Genomic DNA, 1,212 nt, shown 5'->3' on the forward strand with positions numbered 1-1,212 from the left:
GAACGTCCAGTACCGGACGTCTTATGGACGCACATAAGACGTCTCTGTATTATAGATTATTAACATGAGATCAACGTATAAATTTGTCACATTGTAACACGCGGCGCACATAGCAAGCAAGCATGCTTGAACAGGTGCAGCGCCGCACAACGGTGGGCCTCTGTAACACGCGTTTTCATTTGTTTGACGCGCGCTAATTATAACTACTCTACAATCCCCCACTTTATAATTCGATCGCGGATGTCAATCCTAGCCCTTTAGTGGCTTCTGAATGTAAATTCTTGCCCAGACCCTTCGTGAGTATATCTGCCTTATTACTAGAAGAGGCAACGTACTTTACACAGACAGTACCATCGTCAATCATTCGTCTTACATAATGGTATGCGACGTCAATATGCTTGGTTTTTATCTTTCTATCCGATTGTTCGCGCAATCAATTGCTGCTCGATTATCGCACTATATGGTATAAGGTACCCTTACCCAGTTCTCCAAGCCTAATTCTTCCATAAGTAATTTTGCTCAGCTAGCTTCCTTTGCGACTGTTGACAGGGCTACATACTCTGCTTCCATCGTAGATGTAGATATACATTTTTGCTTTGACGTCTTCCAGTCCACTAGATTTCCTCCAATAGTAACTGGTGTACCGCTAAAGGAGTGCCTGTCGTCAATATCTCCTGCCCAATCAGCATCGGTCCACATTTCTAACGTTGCTGCTCCCTTTTCGTATTTTAATCCTAAGTCGGAGGTTTTGCTCAGGTATCTAAGTATTCTCTTTGCCTCCGTCCAATGTACCTTTCCTGCATTAGAACTAAATTGCGCTAATTTGGTCACTGCATAAGCAATATCGGATCTGGTGTTCCGCGCCACATACATTAGCGAACTTATCAATTCGCAATAAGGCACGTTTATCATCTCTTCCCTGTCCTTTTCATTAGCGGGACAGTCTTCTTTGGTTAATTTAATTCCTGGTTCAAGTGGCGTGTAGGCTGGTCGACAATCTGACATTCCATATCCTTTTATCAAGGTCTGAATATAAGCCTTCTGGCTCAATAGAAGAACATCCTCCTCTTGATACACACCGATCCCCAAAAAGAAGGAAATCCGCCCTAGATCTTGTACTTCGTATTGCTGGCTTATCTTGGTGACTATATTATCCAGTGTATTCTAATTCTTGGTGAATACCAGTAGGTCATCAACGTACACGACTACGAA

At 42.9% G+C, this 1,212-nt stretch overlaps 1 protein-coding gene across 1 annotated transcript; it reads right to left on the reverse strand.

Moving 5' to 3' along the window:
- Positions 1–519: 519 nt before the first annotated feature.
- Positions 520–1,005, reverse strand: LOC128884974 (uncharacterized). Its single transcript, XM_054138702.1, has one exon. The coding sequence runs from the start codon at positions 1,003–1,005 to the stop codon at positions 520–522; it is 486 nt and encodes a 161-aa protein (XP_053994677.1).
- Between the last annotated feature and the right edge of the window lie 207 nt (positions 1,006–1,212).

This window comes from Hylaeus volcanicus, chromosome 2, assembly GCF_026283585.1.
Source record: "Hylaeus volcanicus isolate JK05 chromosome 2, UHH_iyHylVolc1.0_haploid, whole genome shotgun sequence".
Classification (NCBI taxonomy): domain Eukaryota; kingdom Metazoa; phylum Arthropoda; class Insecta; order Hymenoptera; family Colletidae; genus Hylaeus; species Hylaeus volcanicus.